This window comes from Polyodon spathula, chromosome 24, assembly GCF_017654505.1.
Source record: "Polyodon spathula isolate WHYD16114869_AA chromosome 24, ASM1765450v1, whole genome shotgun sequence".
NCBI classification, from domain to species: Eukaryota; Metazoa; Chordata; class Actinopteri; order Acipenseriformes; family Polyodontidae; genus Polyodon; species Polyodon spathula.
The window spans coordinates 8,049,035-8,067,594 of NC_054557.1; the positions used below are offsets into that span (position 1 = coordinate 8,049,035).

At 38.9% G+C, this 18,560-nt stretch overlaps 1 protein-coding gene across 2 annotated transcripts in view; it reads right to left on the reverse strand.

The window, feature by feature from the left end:
- Positions 1 to 18,560, reverse strand: part of tln2b (talin 2b) — a 135,500-nt gene that overhangs the window by 36,425 nt on the left and 80,515 nt on the right. For both annotated transcript variants that reach the window (XM_041226352.1, XM_041226351.1), the window contains exons 8-24: positions 16,751 to 16,878; positions 15,894 to 15,957; positions 15,191 to 15,295; positions 13,269 to 13,424; positions 12,072 to 12,173; positions 11,233 to 11,309; positions 10,784 to 10,964; positions 10,104 to 10,217; positions 8,919 to 9,027; positions 8,399 to 8,607; positions 7,915 to 8,013; positions 7,589 to 7,756; positions 6,775 to 7,069; positions 5,459 to 5,625; positions 3,578 to 3,706; positions 1,480 to 1,593; positions 322 to 435 (exon numbers count right to left, since the gene is read on the reverse strand). In XM_041226352.1, the coding sequence (XP_041082286.1) occupies positions 322 to 435; positions 1,480 to 1,593; positions 3,578 to 3,706; positions 5,459 to 5,625; positions 6,775 to 7,069; positions 7,589 to 7,756; positions 7,915 to 8,013; positions 8,399 to 8,607; positions 8,919 to 9,027; positions 10,104 to 10,217; positions 10,784 to 10,964; positions 11,233 to 11,309; positions 12,072 to 12,173; positions 13,269 to 13,424; positions 15,191 to 15,295; positions 15,894 to 15,957; positions 16,751 to 16,878 (2,331 nt within the window). The remainder of the gene's footprint in view (positions 1 to 321; positions 436 to 1,479; positions 1,594 to 3,577; positions 3,707 to 5,458; positions 5,626 to 6,774; positions 7,070 to 7,588; positions 7,757 to 7,914; positions 8,014 to 8,398; positions 8,608 to 8,918; positions 9,028 to 10,103; positions 10,218 to 10,783; positions 10,965 to 11,232; positions 11,310 to 12,071; positions 12,174 to 13,268; positions 13,425 to 15,190; positions 15,296 to 15,893; positions 15,958 to 16,750; positions 16,879 to 18,560) is intronic.

Here is an 18,560-nt window from a genome sequence, read left to right on the forward strand (position 1 = left end):
TGAACAAGGACGAAGTAAGTAAATCATTGTAAACTATTCAATGCAAAACTTTTACATCTGCTAATATATTTTAATCATTTCAAATCAAGAGCTGTGCATTGATAAGCACTGTATATACTGAGCACCAGTTGGCCACTTTGTAAAGAAAAGCATTAGCAGAATATAAGCAACGCCTTTATGAACAGTAACAGGAGTAGCGGCAACTGGCACTACTAAAGGAGACACGCTTTCACACATGTAACCACCCGCGTTCATAAATGAACAGTAATGTCGTTTTGTAGTTCAAATACTTGAAGACGTTTCTGGTGGTATAGCATGTACCTGGAGAAAGTTTTGGCTGGCAATAATAAGAGCGAGCTGGGCACTTAGATCCTCTGGCTGGGCCTGGCTTCCTCTAACCCCTTGCACCAGCTGGGGAATATAGTCAGCAACAGCCTGCAGAAACAAAAAGACTCTTCACAAGAGCTTCAAAAACAAAACAACAACAAGTACTCTGCTACCTGACCTGCGCATCCAAAGCATGTGTTAAATTAGTGAAGCGCCATAGATTTAGTTTAGTAATTTGTGAATTTTTGAATCGTAAAATAACCTGGGAGGACTTTTACATATAGTTCATTATACTATAAAAGCATGGCTAGCTTTACAAACACATTTTAATGTATCCTTTGAAACCTCTTCAACTAAAAAGAAACATCTCCCCTTTCAAAGTAACAGCTGTTCCCAGTTAAAAATAGAGCCATACTCATTATTACTAGTGTGTGTGTGTGTGTGTGTGTGTGTGTGTGTGTGTGTGTGTGTGTGTGTGTGTGTGTATGTATGTATATATATATATATATATATATATATATATATATATATATATATATATATATATATATATATATATATATATATATATATATGAATATGAAAACTCACTATTTTAATCATTAGCTACAACATTTTAACTTCTGCCTTCTTCAGATAGAATGGTAGAAATAGCTAGGAAGACATTTACTTATAAGCTACAACATTTCTACAGAGGAAGCCGGAATGTTGTTGCTAATTATTAAAATAGTGAGTTTTCACTTTCTCAATCCGTTTCTTCTTCATTAAGTATTTGTAATGATTGATGAACATCTTGCTGGATACCGATTCTCCTTAGATATAGAGGTGTTTGCGTTTTTGTAAGTCTCTCTCAACATTTACTACATTGATTCAATATTACCTGTCACAAGTGGTTACCACACATTCAGTATACACAGATGAGTTCAATTGTTTTTTAAAAAAAGCTTCAGTAATGTCTATTTTTTTTTTTTTTTAATTACTGGTAAATTACATTTATTTAAAACTAATGAAATACAATTTACCAATGGTTTGAAGAAAATTATATTTCAATGTGTTAAGGAACATGATGCGAATTAAAACAAAGAAAATTAATTGCAACCATCTAAGTTAATAATGTAGGAGGCAAAGGTCTCTGCTATGTGAATTCAGTACCTTGCAACTCTGTACGAGCTGTTGGTGCGCCGCGGTGTTCTTGTTGGATGCTGCTGCATTCTGGGATGCGGCGATGGTCTGGGTAGCAGCAGCTGCAGCCTGTTTAGCTGCATTCTATCAGAAGTGGCAATAACAAGAAAAGAGGAATAGAAAAAAAAAACTGCTGGTAAAATCCCACTTGAAAATATTCATAGAGAGCAGGTCTTTAGCAGTATCAGCACTTTTCATCAAACTGCCAGTATCCTGCTGAGGTGCTGAAATGAAGCTTTTCAGGGGAATATTACTTGGGCTCAAGGGTCAGCTTCCCTTGCCTTCATCTACAAGTGCACTAGGATTTTTTTAACATCCACAGAGCAGCTGTGACTTCTCGATCTTGTAAGAACAGTCTTATACTATCTTCTAAACTAAGCAACAGTACTAATTGCTTTTTAATTATTAAAATGTACAGGTTTTGAATGTATATACAGCTGTTATTGTCATTCTTATGTATGCATTCTGTATGATTTCAAATGTAAATTCTAATGATAGGCTACATCTATATTTATTTCAATCTGAAAATCATGTAGTTGGCTATTTTCCTGTCTATTGACAGAACTGCATTGCTAATAATTTTATAACCTGCATTAAGATTTTCACCCCCAGGGGAGATGTCAGAAAGCTTTTGACCTTTTGATTAAAGGTTGGGGTGAATGAACAGTTTAGCTAGCAAACTGTGCTCAGTTGGCCTTCATCTACAGTATCTCTGATGAGCAACCAGAGAGTCCTTAACTTTATAATGTTAGTCCCCCCTGCTGGGGGCGGTGCAAGTCTGTATATCCCCCCCCCGCCACCGCCACATGTATTTGGTTTGTTTCTGGTTGCTTTTATTCTTGCTGTATTCTTTATCTTCAGTAATGCCAGGAATTTCAGACCATTTATTTGAAACTGCTCATAGCTGCTCTCCTGTTGAAAGGGGGTTGGAAATGAGCTGAAAACAATTGCTAAAGCTGCTTAAACAAACTTTAAAAGGCAATTGCTTCCTACCAGCTGTGTTCTAGTCATATTAACACTTCATCTCACTGGGGGTGTTCTTTGCAGGAAAGCTATTGACTGGAAATACAGATTTTACTGTATATATGCTATTGTGGGCATTGTCAAAATAACATATATTCTCAGGAAACGGACAAAAACAAAAGTTGGGGTAAATTTAGCATGGCACACGAATTAAACACACTGATACAGTAGTCTGTCGCGAATCCAAACCCTGATGGTCCCATTTGACCATCCTACCATAATGAAAAAACATGCTGACAGCAGGATCACCATTCATACGAGTATCTAAAACTATCTACATCTGTCTTTGTATAAAAAAGTAAAACAAAAAGACTAGACAAGGCATGTTTGAGATTGTTCAGACTCTAAGCAGATCATTAATCTGAACAGCATCTGCTCTTAACTGGTTCTGATTAGTGAGAGTCCACTGCACATCCAATACATGCACATTCCTACCAAGAACCCCGTTAATTCCAGCTTCATAATGACTCCAATCAGCCCTCATTCTCACTAATGTGTACCACCAATTTGAACATTCAGTTCAAATATGCGCAATAGAAGCATGTGGCAGTTTGGATTTGAAATCTATGGCAAATCTACTGTATGAGGCAGAACAGGAAGCTTGTTTGAAGGACTGCTGAAGCCTCACATGAAAGACTGTTAAACAGCAGTTTTAATACGTTAACTACAGTATATATATATATATATATTATATATATATATATATATATATATATATATATATATATATATATATATATATATATATAGAGAGAGAGAGAGAGAGAGAGAGAGAGAGAGAGAGAGAGAGAGAGAGAGAGAGAGAGAGAGAGAGAGAGAGAGAGAGAGAGAGAGAGAGAGAGAGAGAGACTAAAAAGCAGCTGTTGCTAAATAATGACTCGACAATAATGGAATGAAACAGTTTGTAGCTTAAGCACTTTTGGAATTAGTTGGTCTCTAAGCAGTATTTAAAATAATACTTGCTGAATTGCCGAGGCTTTATTGCCCCATCCTGGTCCCTTCTTAAACTATCGCTGCACCTGGGCATTTGGCTGCTCCAGCTTACCTCCAGTCTGTTGATCAACTTTTTCTTGATGGCATTCTGAGCAGCTGCGTTAGTGGCAACCCTCAGTCCCTCCGCTGCCTCTCTCAGTCTCTGCTGTTGGTCTTCATTTTCTGGGTTAGCTGCAGCCCCCTGTGTACCAGAGCAGCCACGTTAGCCAGCTGTACAGCGCAGAGCCGAACACTAACTTACAAGGATACATACAGTCCAGTGAGGCATTAAAAGTGTTTATGCATTTTAGAAATGTTTCACGGCACAACTGACACTGAAAATGCACTTTTTATCTGCAATGTCAAAACGATGATAAATTGTGGAGGTCAGACAATGAGAATCTTTCTGCTAATGTCTTCTTCAGAACTGTGCGATAAGGTCACAAATCAGGAGCTAAACTATAACAAATTTAAAAAGACAAATGTTTGCTCATGCCTTCATTAGTGCTGTGTTACGTATGAGGCAAAACTATAATAATCATGTTATTATTTAACGAGATTTATTTTATTTATAAATAGAAACATTAAAAAGGACCAAGAAGCTTCTTTCAACTCTTGCCTGCCACACGGGCAAGACCAGGCAGTGCATCTTAAAAAGTAGTAAGACAGCGCACCAGCTTGTGAACATTCACCCTGTGTTGCCAGCAATACAAAAAAAAAGAAATTGAAGTTGTTCTCTGTTCACAAACAGAATGGCTTCATGTCACATATACACTGCAATTCTTTTGGTAGGATTGTGTTTGACTTTAAAATAAGGCACATGCAAATATGTGTCTTGTTACCTTCCGACAGTTACCAAGGAAACCATAAGTCCAAAATGTATGTATCCCTCGATAAAGCCCTAGAAACCATGATGAATGTGTCACAGGTCACTCACATCTAAACAGGGGATCAGAAATAATTCCAGGAGACTAGGTTTTCTGCTTTAATAATATCTGAGCCATTTATTGTCTGGGATGATGGCTGGTGAGTAGAAGCAACTTCTAAGGCTTAACATACATTTTGACAACGAAGCCAGGATTCAACCCTCCCTAAACTCAACTGACATGGTCCAATAAGCACCCATTCTTAATGCTTCATTTACAAGACGGACTCAGCTGCAAGAACACACAAACTTACTATAGATGTTTCCTGCTAGTTCTGGCACACTTTCTTTTTCAAATGTCACAAACATAGTGTAGTATAGTGGCAAATGCTTTGTGGACATGGTCCACTGTTGCTTGGGAAAAAATCTAAATCCATCTAATTAATTTCACCCGAAGCAGACTGAAAGGCATGACTCCAGCAGTGGAAACAGCAGACGGTTACCAAGTTAAAAAAAAAAAAAAAAAAAAAAAACCTGAAAAATAGGCAAACTCTATACATACACTCTTTCATCATTCTGCCATTCAAAGGCACAGACAAAAGTTACCTCTGGGGTTGTCGGGCCTATTTTTACTTGTTCTTGCGTTTGAAAGGTTATCTTGCAGTTAAAGATAATACCACAATGCACATCATTTAAAACAAAGCCAGAAAGCTCATACACGTGTACCTTAAAGGCTCCATTTTGCAAGAGAGGATAAAAGGCTGTAACGGTATCAAACTAGCAAGAAGCACCTTAGTTGCAGAAGGAACATAAATTATTGTTATGAGTAGTTAACTGAAAATTTGCTTCAAAATAGGGCTCACTGCGTTTGGTGTACATAGACATTTCTACACCAGAACCTAGCGTTAGCCAACCGTAACAAAGATCATATTCATTATCACTTTATAATCAACATAATTGCGAATTGAAGCGAGGCTACAACTGGCAACATCATACCCGATCTTCTCTTTCAAGAACACACTTAAGTGGGCCTCCTTGAAACATTTTATAAGAGGGTACATTATTGTGGGAGGAACAGACTTGTGTTACCTTTGCAGCTTCTACCATGCGGGCTGTAGCATCGGCCAATAGCTTAGCAGCTGCCAGCAGCTTCTTAGAGTTGTCTACATCGATTTCGGCCTCAGCATCAGATCTCATAGCGTTAACGAGATCAGAGGTCGCCTGGGCCAGGACTCTTGCTTGCCGTACCATTTCACCTGTGCATACAAAAGGAGGACATCAAATAAATCTCACAGAAAAATAAATTCAAATCAATTAAAAATGCTGTGTGTTCAATATAGTATCAGTTACCAATCCCAGGAAAAAGAAAACAAACAAAAAAACAACAAGTAACAATTTTCTATAACTGCTGTGTTTGTTCTCAATCTGTTCAGATCTTAAATCGTCTTGGTTTCTTTTTGTAGAACATGGTCTGAAAAAACATCAGCCGAATAAGGCAAGTCTTTATTAAATATAGCTCTGTTTGTTAGCTTCAAAGCCTTGCTAAGGTCGATCTTCTGAAGAATTCCCGACCTGTATCGCCACCACTGGAAAGGCTCACAGACTGTTTGAAGTTGCTTAAGAAGTGGATCAGGTGTACTTGGCAACAGTAGGTGTAGTGAAATGCAATGTAAAATGATGCCCATTATTCAGGAGGACTATAGATTATTAACACTGCAGCTTCTGAGATGACTGACTTTGTGGTACACTTATTAGCTATTTTATTCCTCACAAAAGACGTGCCTTTGCACTGCTTCAAAATACATATGGGTAACGTATGGCTCATTCTAGTTTAAGAATAAGTAGTTTACATATCATTGCATTATATTTTAACATGTCCATCACTTTGTATGTATGCTGTCTGCAATGATTCAGGGTGGATCCGAGTTCTGTTGCTCCCATATTAAGTTATCATTGTCGGCTTTTAAAACATACTTTGAGCTTGTCTGAGGAAGTGCTGGAACATCCTTATTCTGTTCAAATCGTGACACAATGTGACTTCTGCAAACCCCACCTACTGTACCTGTATACAGACAGAGAATAGGTGGGGCTTGCAGAGTTGAAAGGTTAATTTATCACATGATGTTAATGGAATATGGAAGGCTGCTCCGTCCCAGCACTTGCCTAGACAAGCTCAACGCAAGTTCACACCCAGGTAAAAGATGACAATGAAAAATGGTAAATTAACTCAATATTGGCGCAACAGAACAGAGAACCATTCAATGACTTTAAAGCCCATGAAAGATTTAGGGAAACGTAATAAAGAAAATTTTAAAAATGACATTAGAAACCACTTGTGTTTTACAGATCTTCAATTAGAACCATTCTGTAGGTCTGAATAGAGGGATTCCATCGTCAACACTTACCGGCGTCCCCCATGGAACTGAAGATGCTCTCGGTGACTGTCATGATGGTGTCGGTGGCCTGGTCGTAGCGCCCGATGGGCTCCCCTCGGCTGGCATAGTGACGGACGTGCTGGAGCAGGTCGTTGAGGGCCTGGCTGACCACGATGGCTGCAGCGCTCACCTGCTTCAGGAGCTCATTGTCATCCGTGGCGGAAAGACAGGCCTTGACACAACCTTCGACAGAGCGGTCCACCAGCTTCCCAGCCTCGATGAGCTGTTCCTGGCACACTGGAGAACTGATGGTGGGGCTCACCACCTGCAGAAGAGCAAAGCCAGTATGGTTTATTTCCTGTGCCCCAAGAGCTACTCTCAGATGTCTGCAAGGGCATCTCAATTCTGACAGTACTCCCTGCCTTTAAACCCTGGGACTCACTCATGCAGAGACTGCCAAATGTAAAAAATAGGGGGGTGTTATTTTATTTTACTAATTACCATTGAAACATCACATCAGAACCAAGGTGAAAGGCAAAAAGGCGGGCGAATTACAGTGCCACTCTCAACCAGCCCTGTATAAAATCGGCTCAATTTCTGAAAAGATATTGAACAGTAATATTACCATTCTTTTAGTTATTTGACAAATCATTACCAGTGCAGAGAAACTGAACTATTTCTACTTAGCTTTGGAACTCTACCACAATGCATTGCTGTCCACAGAGGACTGACATTAAACAGGTCCCCCAGTCCTTCTGTCAAACTACTTGTCCACACTACAGGTGTTTACACCATCCAGTATAATGTGTGGGCACTGTCCTGGCGTTTGTGTTCTGGGTCCTACCTTGGCGCAGGCGACGAGCTGGGACGTGGAGAGGGCACACTGTGTGGCAGCAGCGATTACTCGGTTCTGAAGGACAGTGTCCTCTGCCACCTGGGCTACGTTTTTGGCTTTCAGGACCATCATGGCAGCCGCATTGGCTACAGCTTTGGCCAAATTCATTAACACTTCCTAAAATAATCAAAAGAAATTTGAAAAAACAAACAAAATGTAACAGTATCAGCAGTTATGAAATTCTCTGTATTGCCAAAGCAGCTTATAGTGTTCCATGAGAGAATGGAGTGCAGACAGACATCCAGGCTCGTTGATGGAGCCGTGTGTTCTCTCACCTGAAATCTTTCATCGGCTTCGCTCTCTCCAATGTGTCTCAGTAGATCCCCACTGGCCTGTCCAATACTTCCAGCTGCTGTCAGTACAGTCTGTCTGGGCTGCAAAACCAAAGCACCAGTCAAAAGAACATTCTTCCCCTGGATGCTCTTGTCATGCTTCTGTATATATGGGGTCTTCCCAGACCCAAGATCAAGAGGCACTTACAGTATATTGCAACTATTTCTAAAAGGACAGGGATAAAAAGATAACCCTAATCTAATCTAAAAATGACAATGACAAAGACAAAAAAAATAAAAAAAAAAACCACAAGGACGATTCAATCTTAAAAAACATACATATTTAAAATATTTCTGCAGCATGTTTTAGTGAAGAAATATTTGGTTATGCCCAAATGTTTTCCTGCTGCTAACTATGCCACTGGCAGCTCCTCCACCATATGCCTTTTTCTACCACAGTAGTGTGCCAGGGTCCAGGCTGCCTCACCTCTCCTGAAGCCGGCTCCACTGCTTTGAGCAGGTCCGACACCGCGCCAGCCAGAGTGCGGGCTGCTTTCATCAGGTCTTGCCCGCTGCCCACATCGTCATCCATAAAGGCAGCCAGCAGCTTCACCCCCTTGGACATCTCCGTCAGGTTGGAAGAGATAGTGGTGATGGCACAGCCCACAGCAGTGTAATCCGTGTCTGCTGGGTCTCCTGTGATTGCACAAAAACTAGAGGCTAACCTTTCAAAAATCACTGGCGCAACGCAATTTCTCCAACTAAAGTGCAGCGAAATGTTTACCCCAAACCTGCTGTGGTAAAATGAATGGTGTTAGCGAAAGTAACATCCAAATTTCTCCACTTTCTCTTAATTTACACAGTATAACAGACTATATATTGGCCTGACAGTGGAACAGAGGTAGTCTGTTATTGTTTGTAAATGATATTGCAAAACATTTCTAAATGTTTAATTCCCTTGCCATACAGCATTAGTGATCCTGTACTCATCACCCTGAGTCGCTCACCAGCTGTAAGGTTCACAACTGAAGCAGTGCCAGCCGTGATAGCGTCGACCTGGGAGTGAATTTCATGTTTCGACTCATCCACTTTGTTCTGAACCCAAACTCTTGATGCCTAAACAAGAAAAGCAACAAATTAGATCTCAAAAGGGATAAAATGAAAGGCCTTGGCTGAATTCGAGCAGGTCCGCAGCAGGACACTTCTGTTTTGTTCAATTATGTGGATTTGGAATTGCAGCACTTTGAGGACAATTACAAGAGAGAGAGACATTGACGGTTTAATATTATCATGGAGCTTAAAACTGTGTTTTACATTTTTTTACTGGTCTGTTTACACATGAAGGTGAAGCTCTGGTCTACATCACCCCCAGGTGCTTAGCCTTCCTCAGGTATCTCAATGTACAGTGATAGCATGCATAGAGACAACCTCACAACGAAGACACAGCATGTTAGCATTGCAAGCAAGGATTTGCTATTTAAAGTCCCCCTCCTAGTAGACATTAAATCATATACAGTAATGTGGCTGGTGTCACTGGTATTTATTTTTATTTTTTTTAAAAAGCCTTTGCTGCATTTTAAGGTTGTCTGTCCTTGGGACTATGAACCAACAACAACTTAAAAGTTGCACAATTTGGTCGTCTTGTCTACCCTTCAAATGCCACCCCATCTAAAATGAGAAATGTGTTATTGGAGCAGTTAAATCATACCCCTCTCCCACCCACCCAACACCTGCTTCAATTACAGTTCCTGGCACAAGTGGTCATGTAGTGAGGCTCCCCTCGTACAGTAACATCATCTTGAGACATGCATCTTTAATTTTCTGTAATAGTCTTTCTACTTGTGTTATTGCGTCCCGTGTCCATAGCACTGCTGCAAATTTGCTTTTAAAACCAGATGTGATTGTATTCACATGCCCTGGGCCATTATCATTACACACAATATCAGGACAACTCATTATTTTGATGTGCTCTTCTGTGTAAAGTTTCTGTAGTTCTTCAGTGGATGCTGCCCACTTGGGCAGGGAACCCCCTGCTAGATTAAACAAGGACACAACAGTCCCTATGGTGTTTGCAACAGTTAGCAGTGAGAACTCTTCAGCGTGCCCAACAGCAGTACTTAACACTACTCTATAGTGCCATGCTCAACCCTGCATCTTTCCAAGCCTCCTAACATTGTATTCTGTGAACTCACCATGTCCTGTCCCAGTGGTGGCAGGTCCCCGACTTCCCCAAGGTCAGTCTGGGCCTGTTGAACTGCCTGCATGCTGGTGTTAATGGTCCCCATTAGAGCTTGCTGTGCAGAGCTCTATTAAAAAGAAGAGAAGTTCAAATAATATGAATGACACATTACACCAAGTACACACCGGAAATACCCCAAAAGCACTGCTCCAGCTTGGTAAGAAACCAGGGAGCTGTCTTTGAAAAGTTTGAATCTGTGTGGTAAAAGAAAAAAAAAAAACTATATACTGATGGCCTTTGTTTTTAATCTTGAGCTTCCCTGGTTGGCCTAAATTAACAATTTAGTTTAATACGTTTTTACAATCAAATGCAATTTTAATAAATTTGTATTAAAAAAGGGACATCTACATATTCCAATTTATGGAAACTTTAAATTGGGTGTTTTTATTCGAAAAACTAATGCAGAACTGTGTTTATAATGCTGGCCGAGAACAATGTTTAGCATTCTAGGTCACTTTTTACTGCCTGGAAAACAACCTCTTGCTACTAAATGTTCTCTCTAGTGGTTTCGCATGGGTCAGTTTTATGTTTTGCAGTGCAAAATGTATGTTCTGTATGCAACTGCAACAGCAGCTCTGAAGGAAAGCATAATAAGCACTGGCCCGAGCAAGGCTCTGCATTGCATCTTCTTACCAGTGGGGGCATGTGACCTCTGTGCATCTGCCCTGTCATAACATGTTGCTGTGCAGATGGCATGCTGCCCATGTTAAAGGTCTCCGGTCCACCCGAGCCTGAACGCATCACCGCCGGCAATGCCACGCACCCGTGTTCCACGCGGCCAACCCGGTTAAACTGCTGCTGCAAAATCGTTGACCTGTCGAGCAAGCAGAACAAGATCCCCTTAATACAGCTGAGGCAGTGGAGGTCTTTGATTTACTAGACACTCAGAAGGCCACTTTGGGATTATTTCTGTTGGCCTCAGCCCAGTTCCTAGCAGACAGGTGATCACATAAACCCATTATTCAATTGAACCCAACTGTAATATCTACTATAGAAGTGTGTCTATTGAAACTAGGAGCATGAACATTGTGTGGTGCAAATGTATGTGCACGGTGTAGGGAGCTAAGAGAGGTTAGACTTACTTCTTAGGGGACACAGACTCCTCCAGCATAGTGGATTCCTCATCACCTTCCAACCCAAACCTGTCCTTACTTTGTTTCTATATAAATGAAAAAAAGAAGAAAGTCATGGCAATGTCTAACCTTCCAAAAACACCATGAGGTAAAAAAGAAAAATGTTTTGCAACTACAAATGAAAACAAAGTATATATCCTGTAGGCTCTATTTAAAGACTTGACATTCTCCTTCAAAGGGTTTATAGGCAAGGACAGTTTGAGCTGCCCGCCTACCATTGTAACTACTGTAAACCGGGATGGCTAATTCAATGGTGTATTATCACAGAGATCAATGGGTGTTCAATCAAATGTCATCCATTTTTAGCTAGTAAAATTACAAGATCTGATTTATACAAGAAAACTGCTTCTAAAAAAGGTAAAGGCAGCTATATTATGGGTCCACATTTATTGAATACATTGAAGATTTCAGTGGATAACTGCATTTTCACAGGTTTTAAATGAGAGATCTTTATGAAAGAGTTTACTAACAACTCATCACAACAAGAAACCCTCTGCAATGCAGTTCTGGGCCTCTCACAAGCACGACTGCTACTGAGCTGTGCAGTGGTTTTGTGATGTGGACTAATGTGCACTGGGGACTGGGGCATCTCAGTTATTTGCACATCAGACTCATGAAGGATTAAAGAAAGCCATTGCCACAGATATTTACTCCTTTAAGCATGGTTTAAGAATTACAGTGGGCTAGACTGGTGTCCGTACTACAAGGTTCAGCTCCTTGTCAGGGTTCTTCCATTTTGTAAGCATCTTTTACTGACATGTTTCAGTAAAAGGTCAAAGCACACTGACCTTTTTCAGGATGATGTCAATGTATCCAGCAATGAGTTGGGAGATCTGTTCACCTTCAGTGGTCTGCACTGAGTAGTAACTCTCCTGGTATTCCCCAAAATCCTAGAACACACAAAGCATGTTTCAGCCCTTTCTAACACAACGAAGTCAGTCTTTTCATCCTCCTTACACAAACACAAACACACACACACTTTCCATAAAAGCTTCAAGTCAATATTCCGTGCACATACAGGTGATCTTAGGTACTAGTGATAATCAAGGTCTGTGAAGCCATATGTAAGATTACAAAATAACCATTACAATAGTTACTGCAATTTACTGTATTTGTATGGCAGTGAAGTACATTTTCTAATCATATCTGAAAATTCACCTCCAGAATATTTCGAGGTATTTTAGTAAACATTGAAATGGTAAATATTTCTGATCATTTTAATCATTTTATTTAAATCTCACATTCACTGGTGTAGGACTAAAATGAGATTGCACTGATAAGCATGTTCTTGTTGAATCTTACAACATGGATTTCTCTGTCCAAGCCATAAATCAGCAAGGGAAGCTATTAAAACAGATTATACAGTTTTATAGGTGTTGGACAGGAAATTAAACGTACATTTTCATAATTTTCAATAAGGGCTGGTCTCCAGCGTTAAATAAACAAACACCCTCTTCCTCTTCTAATAGCCACCCTTCCCTGACTTTGCTGTATCTAACTTGCATTTTCTAATGTGGGAAACTGCAGACAACAAGTTTAGGGTACAGAGCATTGGAAACCCAGATATATTGAGAGAGAGAGTTGGAGAGTGCGAGAGAAGAGATACACACACATTAATTTCTCATTTGAAATATAAATCATGTATGAGAAATCATTTAACTATTCTAATGCATCTTATCCTGTGTACTGATGCCATCTCATGCACAGAAGATACAGCATAATTCTAAAGACTTCTCATAGATACTTGGTTTAGAATACATTTATATGTATGTGGCGAGTCTCTTATAAAGAGCATCATTTCACAGTTTGAACATCCTGAAACTGTACAAGATAACAACTTTTAAACAACAAGAGATACCCTACACACTACCTATTAACACAGAATTGAGAATCCCACATGGAAATGCAATGCAGATATCAATGTGTTCTCATTCTGGCTAAACAATTCAGGACAATAAATGTCAATAAGTGTCATGTTGGCGTACCAGAGTGAAGCTCTTGGGAGAAGCTGCCCATCTCTTCACTGTGGTCAATGGCCACTCCTGTACCACATCTTTGGTCCTCTCTTCTACACGCATCACTGAGTCTTTGGTAATACCCAGCAAGCGGGGGACTAGCTTATTCTTGCTTTTCATTTTTTCCTTTAAAAGAAAAAAAACACAACATAATATTTACACATGCAGTGCACATATAGACCTGGAAAGCACATTTCCATTTACCAGCCTTGATCCAATTCCACAGTAACTCAGCAGTGCCTGGGGGAGAGGGAAGACTCATAAGATAGAGAAGATGATCTAGCATTTTCATAAAACAATAATCATTTGAAGAACTCAATGAAACTGAGTTTTAGGTGACCCAACTTTAGTCTTATCATATGCACTTTCAGCCCTGTTGACTGGCAGGATCTCTACACCGACTGCAGACAGCTACTGAAGTAGTGTAGTTGGCTACCAAAATCTCTAGTCAACCTGATTTATGTATAATACAAGAATATGCACTGCCTGATTATGTGTTTTAAAAAAATGTGCTACAAACTGCTGATGTGCTCAGTTGGAATGTTCCATCTTACCAATCAAGTATGCTTTTAAAACATAAATAAAATATTCCAATTAGTGTTCAATAGACATATACCAGCAAGTTGACTACAAGCTCACTACTGGCACTGATAAACATGTAATAGTTGTTGCAACCCTCAGAGAAGCCAATATATAAACTGGAGTTAGGCTTGGTGGGTCAAACTTCCACACAAGGGTAATGGCAAATTGGCAGGAGAGAAGTTTGCATTTCCACTGCCCTGTAAAAAATCACTGACAGTCTTCAGTCTTCAGCGCAGAACATTTGGAATCCATCTAAGCCCTAATCCCATCATAAATGAAGAGGTATTGCTTTAGGTTTAAAAGACGTGAAACCAAAAGATAATCGGTTTCTATAAAGAGGAGGCAGCCATATGATTTTTTTTTTATCCCCCTACAAATTGCTACTACTCAAAATGTATCTGACACATTTGTAGATCTGTCTTTGTTGCTTTTATTAACACTCCAGGTGAAATACTGTACATAATTAGATTTCTACCAACCCCTTTTTAAATCGGTCACTAATTGACTCTTAATGAGCTTTTGTACTTCTAATGTTCTGTAATTAGCTGCTTAATAAACGTAGCCTTTCCAAGGGAAGAAAACCTTTTTGAGTGCCAGCAACTCAGGTATGCTCGCTTTTTTAAAAGTTTGAATGTCAAATAAGCATTTTTGTGACATCTGGAAGGGTTTAAGTTTGCTCTGCAGGTGGAAAACAATTCTTTCAAAGCGATTTCATTGCTTACTTTATTTCATCCCCACCAAGCAATGCATTTAAATTCCTTTCATATCTGAGAGGATTATATAATGACTCACTAATGCAACTTGAGAGGATTTGTAAAAGCAATTATCGTTAAGCTAGTAAAATTTGTTTTGCCCTCATCTAGAATTAATACAGCACATCCAAACCCTTGTGTTAGATCATATTATAAAGACCAAGGAATGCTTAAAAATCCAAGTTTCCAATTAAATTAATACATAAAATACACATTTCATCTAATATTTATTGAGATAAATATAAAAGGCCACCAAAACGTAATGGTATTTGGATACAGAATCATACAAAAGTGTTCAATCACCAATTTCTATTTCAACTGTGCAACAAGGTTACTGAATTCCAGTAAAACTGGAATACGCTTCATTGCAAACAGAAATGCATGAAGGTTATGCGTTAATTGACAACTTATTTACAGCAATTGTAAGCTGCAATAAATCAATTTGGGAATATGATGCTTTTTACTACTATAATGTTTATGGTTCTCATATGGGGTCTATTAGAAATACTGAATGCATACATTGAACAGTATACTGTACAGCAAGGAGATGGTCCTTACCTTTACTAGAAAGAATGATACACCATATGTCCTGAGAGACCGGGCTAACTTGACATACTTGACTTTTGCTTCTATTTCTGTCATTTCTCCACAGTTTTTGTGGTCCTAACAAGCAAACAAAGAAACATGTTAGACATAGGTCCTCTTAATACTGTAACAAAGCACTAGAAAGAAGAGATACAGGTAGGAACTATCCATTAGAGACATACCAATATAATAAACAAAAGAACATCACTCTGACTACCATTGTATGTTGTGCTAGAAATGACTCACTCATATTTCTACGCAAAAAGTTAACACAGTGGAGGATAATAATCTCTAAAATCAATTATTCAGCCATTTATGTTTCGGTGCCTATAAACCTATTGTACTACTGTGGTAACCACAGATGGTATAAAGTTGTAAAAGCTTTCAAGAAGACAGATGGAATCTCAATAGACACAATTCAGGATTCCAGAATCACCTTTCTGCTGAGGTAGCATTAAACTGTCACTGCCTGGCTTAATTCTCTTTCCTAGAAACATATCTTCTGGTTCTATATGAAATGTCATACATACATCTCTCAAAACATGTTGCCTTCAATATGAAAAAGGATTGTGTTGTGTACAATAGTCGTCTATGGCCACACATGCCTTGGGAGGACCCCCCATCCCCCTTCCCCTCCCCCTCCCTCCAACGAAAATGAAAAAAAAGAAAGACGCACCTGAAAGATTTTCTTTTCAGCTCCTCTCTGCTTTATATATTCTTTAGGCAGGAACTCCTTTAGACTAAAGAAAAAATAAACAAATGACACACACACACACACACACACACACACACACACACACAAGCAAACAGTTACTACGAAAGAAGTAGCGCTCAAAAAACCCTTCCCATGCAGTTTAAAGCCAAGAGAATAGTCTATTCCTTGTCTTTTTATAGAAAAACTGCCCAGCCCTTTCCCTTTTAGTTTTTAAATAACTACCGACTACACCCAGGTAAACAATGGGGGGCAGAATAACATTAATTCCATTTTTGAGAGCTACACAGATTAGACACCCCAATTGGCACTATGCCACCAGACGATATCTCAGCAACTATAAACCTCAAATCAATACGCCTCATAAACCTACACCCCAGCACTCTGCATTACTAGCAAGCTGGTATACATACGTGTATACACTTTAGTAGTAATACGTGCTAAACAATTATAAGCAAAGACGACAGGACGTTCTGGCAAATTGATAATGTGTTGCACATAAATTTTCAAGAAATAAGTTACTACTGCAAATCTTTGTATCATTCCCGAAATGGAGACATAAGCCATTAGATTCACCAAGTACAATATTTATTAGTTTTGTTATTAAATTGAATATTTCATTTTAGTACATTACAAATTGCTTACATTACTCTGTACAAGCCAAATTTTACTTGGTTCCTAACATATACTTTGTGAATGAATCATCACATCAGATTACATTTTTTTTTTTTTTTAAAGAATCATTTATACTTCTTATATTTCTATTTATAAAAAATAATGCAAACAATTTATGTATGTACAACATTTAAAAGTGAGCTTACTCTAGAAATCCTGGCTTGTGTTTGTGCTCAACATGGGGCCCGAACTGTATCTGGGCCTGGATACCTCCAAACTCACAAGCTTTATCAAAAGATACAGGATGAGAGCCGTTCAGAATATCATCTCGGGCCTGAAAGAAAACAGATTGCATTGCATTTGAAAAGCGTTTAAATATGTAAAACCAAAACCCAAAATGCTGATAAACACATAAAAAAAAAAAAAACTATAAAAATATAAATTTGCACCTTCATCTCATGTTGTAAACCAGCACTTTCACAATAGGACAAGCAATACATTTTAACTATACTAGTTGCAAAGGGAGTGGGGAGGTCAATACACAAGAGCATTGTAAAAGACTTTACCCCCCGAGAGGAGTAGTTCATATATTTGTGCAGGATGTCTTTGGCACTCAAAATGCTTTTTAACTAATTACCAATGTAAGAGATTTGTTTGCCACTGATTTATTCAGTGATATGCAAAACTAGCTTTCAAGACTTCAAGAAATTTCTCTTCTTCAGGTGTAAGTAGGGTTGGATCAATAATCTATCATGATATTATCTATAATTTGTTAAGTCTCAATTATTGTACCGATGATTGTTTCAAACCAGTGATAAATTGTGTTTCTACGGCTCATCTAAAACTTAATTTGTTTTGTTCCTCTCTCTTCCTGTAGTTAACTTATTTGTACTTAACGAGATTCTGGGGTTAAGTGACACATAATCAAAACTAGGCATCAGAAAATTAATTTAAAATTGTTTGAGAATTATTTTCAGATAACTGCGATACATACTGTAAGCTGCCCTCCAACACTACAAAGAGAAGCCTTCCCTCCCAGAAGGCAATAAAGGTGGTATTCTTCGAGGAAACAGTCATGTATATCTCGAGAACCATTTACACATCTTGCAGACTCCTCACATTGAATGAGAGCACTCCTGCACCCTATTGACAAGGTCATGGCTATGACAGGTATTACTCATTTTTGTCCTCCTGTACTTTCATTATTGCCTGGCAGAGGCTCAAATGCTGCCAATTACTATATGATGAATTACTGCTGGCACAGTCTAAGCATACAAGTGACACATAATTAAACTAGGCATCAGAAAATTACTTGAATTTTTTAAGAATGATTTTCAGATAACTGTGATACATACTATAAGCTGCTCTCCAACACTACAAAGATAAGCCTTTTGTACGGCTAATAAAGGAGTAATTTTATTTTAAGGACCACCTTATATCAATTGCCAGACTGGGTCTTTGCTAGATAAGGGGGAACATCTTGACAACACAGCACTTCCACCATCTGCTAGGTTCCTACTACTTCCAATATGTTTTCTCAGTAGCTGAAGTCAAAGGGAATACACTTTGCTGCAGCTTTTTTGCTTTATTACTGCTACATATGTAATGCTTAAGACTTTCCATTCAAATAGGACAAGGGTCCAACTAAGGGGTCTCAGCAGATCACTCTCCAGTGCGGGTTCACTGTAAGTGTCTGTAAAACAATTCGTTTCAGAGACTATGGTCCCATTAAGGGAGCTGAAAGACTAATGTTTATGTACTGAGCCTGGTATCTAGTAAATCTTTCCAAGCTGCTTTTTAGCCAACCCCTTGGGATTAGGAATGTTTGAACAATTTATAAGGAGTGCACATGGTGTAGTATTAAAAGGGAAGGCAGGAGAACTGGAATGCAAGCGGTTGTCATGGGTGTGTGTGCCACTGAATGCTACACTTGACCTCCATTCCGAAACTGCTACAATATCTAAAAACAGTAAAAAAAAAAAAAAAAAAACCAAACAAACAAACCAAAAAAACTAA